Source organism: Benincasa hispida, chromosome 4, assembly GCF_027475165.1.
Source record: "Benincasa hispida cultivar pf3 chromosome 4, pf3_genome.v1.1, whole genome shotgun sequence".
NCBI lineage: Eukaryota > Viridiplantae > Streptophyta > Magnoliopsida > Cucurbitales > Cucurbitaceae > Benincasa > Benincasa hispida.
Genome location: NC_143481.1, coordinates 20,228,802 through 20,234,801, shown reverse-complemented (window position 1 = coordinate 20,234,801; position 6,000 = coordinate 20,228,802). Strand labels below are relative to the sequence as shown.

The window sequence follows — 6,000 nt, the reverse complement described above, 5'->3', positions numbered from 1 at the left end:
ATGATATTTGTAAAATAATTAATTAATTAAATCATTTTTCTTTTTCTTTTTCTTTTTTTTTTTATCTTGGAGTTAATAGCTTTTAAAATAATATATAATTTTTTATGTTTAAGTTTATAGCCATATATATCAGTCATATAAAGTTAAGCTTAATAGTAATGTTTTATGATAATTAGTAAATAAATTTAGTTGACATAGCCAGTAATGAATAATTAATATAAATATGATTGATAACATTTTCTTTATATATAGTTAAATTTCTTGTTGGATATATTTGTATAAAAGAATCTTCATACATTCTTTCAGAGAGAGAGAATCATTATACATTTGTTCACATTTTGATAAATACTCCAAATATAATTTTATGAACAATTGAATATTTATTCTATAAAATTGTTAATTGGAAAAAATTGGATGGGCAAATGTTTAGAAATGTTTTGTTTATTCATAAAATAATTCATTCCAATTTCATAAAATTTCCAAGATGATAGAATTTTAAAATAGTTTTAAAAAATAGATTTTATATTTCTACAAAATGCATATTAATTAAGTTAATTAGTAAACATAAAATAAAATAGAGATTGTGTACCAAATACACTTTGATTTTCTATATAAATTTAAACACAAGTTGTTGAGGATTGTCCAAGCAAGATTGAAGCCCAAAAGCACCCTCAAGTCTGCATGGGAGTTCATAGATCCCAAAAGATAAAGTCAAACCTTTGGATCTCGGATAGATTAGTTGAGCTTGCCCTATTTCATGGAAAGAAAAATATAGTAGAGTTAAATTTGCCACTTGTACTCTACAACCTTAAGAGCCACAACCACTTTTGACACTGTCGATATTATACATTTTTTAAACGAGAATCAGGGAGAATGAGCCTTATAAATAGGCTTACACCATCGGCTTTAAGATGTAAACAAATTCCTTATATATTTAATCAAGTTAAATACTTTATGTAATAACTTAAGCATCAAAGTGTACTTGGGTTGATATCACACCGATACGAATATTTTTGCAAGTCAGTTCCAACTCTAGAGTGACACGTTTGAACAAGACGAGAGGAGAGAGGATCTAGACGATATATCCGTGTTAATACAAGCTAGACTGAATAACTTTAAATTTAACGAATCTTTTAAATTACGAATCAAACTATCCCGAAAATTTAGATTAAATTTGTAATTTTGAAAGAAGAAAGAGAATAGTAGGCGGGATGAGTGAAAAAAAGTAGTGCAAAGTTATGGAATTTAGGGCAGTGGGCTTTTTTGGCCATACTTTAGAGAGAGCCATTAGGAGTTAAAGAGCCGATGTTGATAGGTTTAACTTCTTCCCCATTCAAACTTCTTGCTCACGTCACTACTACGTCATGCATCATTCTCTCTCTTCCTGCCATTTTCAGAATGTTGACAAAACCTTTTTTTTATTTTATAAATTCACTATTGCAATTTGCAACATCTTTTTCTTTAACAACACCATTATTATTTTATTATCTCATAAATTTCAGTCACAAACCACTTCATTTCCTTCTTTCACCCTACTACTAATTCATTCTACTCTCCAAAAATTAAAGAGTTTTGTAGTTGTTTCTTTTGTTTTTATTTTTAGAATTTAAATTCGTTTGCTTACAACTCTTTTTAGCATGGTTTTTTTTTAATCTTTCTTTGCGAAAAGCTTGAATTCTTATAAAAAGTAGTTTTTTTTTATTTTTTAAATATGATCAAGAATTCAAATATTTACGAAAAAAAATTAAGACCATATTTGATAATGTTTAAGACGGATCTGTTAACTATTTGGTTTTTTAAAATTAAGTCTATAATACATCTTTCAATTCTAGAGTTTTTTTTTTATCTACTTCTTACCAGTATTTTAAAAAATCAAACAAAGTTTTCAAAACTAAAAAGAATATAGTTTTTAAAAATTTATTATTTTTTTTAATTTGATTAAAAATTCATTAACTCAACTCTTTTATTTAATAAACATGAAAACTATTATAAGAAATGGAGAGGCAACAAGCACAATTTAACCAAACATAACCTTAGTTTTAATTTTTTTTTTCTTTAAAAATGCATGCTTGTATTTCTCGCATTCAATTTTATTAATAAAGAAATACTTGGACTCCTAAATAAACTTCAATTTAAAAAAACAAAAACCAATTTTTGGAAACTATTTTTTTAAGTTTTCAAATTCTAACTTTAGCTTTTAAAAATATGGGTAGAAAATGGATAACATGAACTTAATTTTTAAAAACCCAATAGTTACCGAATGAAACTAAGTGATTATCCATCAAAGTTTAAACTAAACTATAAATTGATGGTAATGAATTGAGCTATATTCATATTAACAGACAAATAAAAATTAAAAATAAGAAAAATTAAACAGGTGGGAGAATTGAGAGAATAAGGTTTTTATTTTTTTTATTTTTTGGAGTGGGAGGAAGGCATTAGAAAACAGAAAGATTAAAGACAGGTCTTTTTTTTTTTTTTTTGGCAGACTGGGGAAAAATTGATGGCCACTCTCTCATCCCCTCTCTTATCCTTTCTTTTCTCCCCTCTTTAAATTATATATTTTTTATTATTCTCCAAAAGGGTTAACTTGAAAACCCCCCCAAAAAATTACTTTTTTAATTTTTTAAAAAATATTTTGTTGTTTTGTTTTATTTATAAACACATCTGAAGAAGATATACAGAACCCATATTTTGTTTTGTTTTAATCTAATCTCCGGCAAAAGAAAGTTTTCATTTTTAATTTTTTTTTTCAAAAAAAAATCGATTTTTTTTGGGGATTCTTCAAAAATGGAATTTGACGAGGAGAACGACGATGAAATAATGGAAGAGATGCCAATCGCCACTCACCACTACGACTCGCTCAGTAACTCAGCTTCAACTCGGCCCAAACACGGAGAAGGTTCATCGGCGGTGAGAAAAAGCAGCAGCAGCAGCAGCGGAGGGAGTAATATTAGATATAGAGAGTGTTTGAAGAATCACGCCATCGGAATCGGCGGACACGCGGTGGACGGTTGCGGCGAATTTATGCCGGCGGGAGAAGAAGGGAGTATAGATGCACTAAAATGCGCCGCCTGTAACTGTCACCGGAATTTTCACCGGAAAGAAACGGATTCAGATCAAGGACATTACTATTACCAACAACAGCAGCTACAAATTTGTTCATATCGTGGGCCCACCCCGCACCCATCTGCTTACGTGTACTTAAGAGGAGCCCCAGTTCAACCAAGGGCGTTGGCGTTGCTGGCGGCGGGGAGGGAGGAGGATGATACGTCAAATCCGAGTAGTAGTGGCGGAGGAGGCGGCGGCGGCGGAGGAAGTGGAAGTGGGTTGTTGAAGAAGAGATTTAGGACAAAGTTTAGTACAGAGCAAAAGGAGAAAATGTTAGGGTTTGCGGAGAAAGTTGGATGGACAATTCAGAAACACGACGAGGCTGACGTGGAACGATTCTGTACGGAAACCGGAGTCCGTCGGCAAGTACTTAAGGTGTGGATGCATAACAATAAGCATACTTTGGGGAAGAAACCCTAAATTTAATTAGGGTTTTGTTTCATTTTAATTTGGTGAGTTTAATTAGCAATGGATTATTATTATTGATCTTCTTCTTTCTTCTTCATGATGATTATGATCATGTTCTTTAGTGCATTGTTGAAGAAAAATTCCCAATTTAGGGGTTGAAAACTAGGGTAGATTAACTAGGGGCTTTTTTTGGGATGAGTTTGAGTAGTTTTGAAGTTTTTTGGGGGGAAGGTATGAATTTGATGAGGATGATGATGTTAAGAATTAAAAAATGAATTGCACACACCATTTATTAATGGGGTTGTGTTGAAAATTTGAAATTGGAATTATTCTCTCTATTTTGGGTGGATTTTTGGGATGAAGGGGTTGTTGGATTGTAAATGTAGGAGGAGTTTTGAATAACAAAAAAAAAAAAAAAAAAAAAAAAAAAAAAAAAAAAAAAAAAAAAAAAAGAAACAAACGTGGTAGGCATGCAAAGCCAGCTCTTTTCTTTTGGTTTCTATTCACATCTGTCATCTTCTTCCTCTTTTCGGAGGGCCACTTTAATTACAGATACGAACATAGCTTAGTAGTTAAAATATTTTTAGTACGGTGATTAAAACATTTTTATTTCCTATTTTAAGATGTCAATTTAAGTGAGTTTTAGTTTTATTGGATAAATATACTAATTACCATTTTGAAATGGTTGAATTACTTCTAAAACTATACGGCTTGACTCTATTGGAGATGACATAAATGCTATTAAAGATCTTGTCTTTATTTTGTGTGGAAGTATACTATGTTTTCTTTTTTAAATGTAACATGGAACTATATAGAACGAAGTAGTTAATTATTTAAGGAACAAGTTTGGTGTTTGTAACCAATGGGAAATAAGAGAATGAATCTTTGGAAGTGGATTTTGGTAGCAAAAGTAAAGAACACTAATGTAGTTCAAGTGTTGAGCTTGTGTCCGGTGTCGGGACAATGATGTCAAAATTGATTTCAACTTTTTTTTTTTTTTTTGATTTAATGTTTGTGTTTTTTGTGTATTAATAACATTGAACATTTGAGGGTTTTTTTATTTGGGAAAAAAAAAAAAAAAAAAAACTCTTCTTTGCTTTGGTATAATACCTTTGTTTATTGCTCTCTGACAATACAGCTAAGATTTTAAGATATTTTCATATTCATATATATTTTTCTCTTTGCTTTTGCCTTTGCCTTCTATCTCATCAACGTAAAGCTGAAAAACCATCTCTGTTCCTAATTGGATTCCTTCACACCCTCCATTATTATTTATTTATTTTCTTTCAGAAATTTCTATTTCAATAATAGACTAACAAGGCTAAGATTACCTTACTTTTTTTTTCTTTTTTTTTTAATGTTATTTAAGCATTTAGGTCCAATGGTAGTTTAATATATGATATATGGGGAAAACAAACGTTTTGTTATTTAATGTTTGGGTTATTAACATCAATCCTAATTGATATGATTATTTTTAAATCAAATTAATCAAAAGCAATTAAAAAAAATACGTGAACTAATATTATCATATGTAAGATCATCATAACCCTATCAAGGAGAATTCTTAATTTGATTTCAAATCTTGACATGGTATAAGTTCCAAAATTATTGACAACGGGGATAATTCAACATTGGATTTATAATCGTCAAGATAAATCTTATTATTAAGATTGAAGGTTCAAATCTTCACTCTTACATTTGGTGTAATAAGAAAAGAAGACCCGTTTCATATATAATCCTCGATATATATATTGAAACTTAAAATGAAACTCATGATTATTATTTTTTTGGGTTAAATTATAGTACTTAAACTTTCATCTTGGTGTATATTTTGTCCTTGAACTATAAATGTTTTCTTAATGATCCTTGAATTACAATTTCATTTTTGCTCCTCAAACTTTAAAAAGTTTCTAATGAATATTTAAACTTTCAATTCTTGGATAATAAGTTTTTGAATGTTAAATTTTGTGTCTTATAGGTCTTTGACCTATATTCAACCTTTCGTAAAATTAACATAAAAAAGTAAGAATATAGGATGTGTCATTAGAAATTTTTTGTCTAATAAATTAGCTAATTTTTGGAATTTTAATATGTTAAGGATGAATTGGACACAAAATTACAAATTGAAATATCATACCGTTAGACATTTATTAGAATTCAAGGACTAGATAAACAAATATGAAAGTTCAAAAAACTGTAATCATTTTCTTTTTGTTATTTGAAATTTAAACAAAGAGGCGGGAATTTAAATTTACCATTTAGCATTTTTTTCCTTAAATTATGAAAGTTATTTTTTTGTGTAGGATGTAGATAGGAACCTTAAATATTATACCATTAAAATACACAGTGTGTTCGTTGTACTTGTTTTTGTCAAAAGATACAGAGGACAAAAACGATTGAGGCCTAGATAAGAATTGAAAGCCCATTGTGGAACGATGAACTGTCACTAGGAAAGAGTCCAAATATCATTATTAACATTCT

General features: G+C 29.4%; 1 protein-coding gene across 1 annotated transcript; it reads left to right on the top strand.

The window, feature by feature from the left end:
- Positions 1-2,392: 2,392 nt before the first annotated feature.
- Positions 2,393-3,857, top strand: HB22 (homeobox protein 22). The gene has a single exon (XM_039029631.2). The coding sequence runs from the start codon at positions 2,791-2,793 to the stop codon at positions 3,529-3,531; it is 741 nt and encodes a 246-aa protein (XP_038885559.1). The 5' UTR covers positions 2,393-2,790; the 3' UTR covers positions 3,532-3,857.
- The last annotated feature ends 2,143 nt before the right edge of the window (positions 3,858-6,000 follow it).

Excerpts from the sequence above, each read along its gene's own strand:
- HB22 (XM_039029631.2), top strand. The coding sequence starts at position 2,791 with ATGGAATTTGACGAGGAGAACGACGATGAAATAATGGAAGAGATGCCA.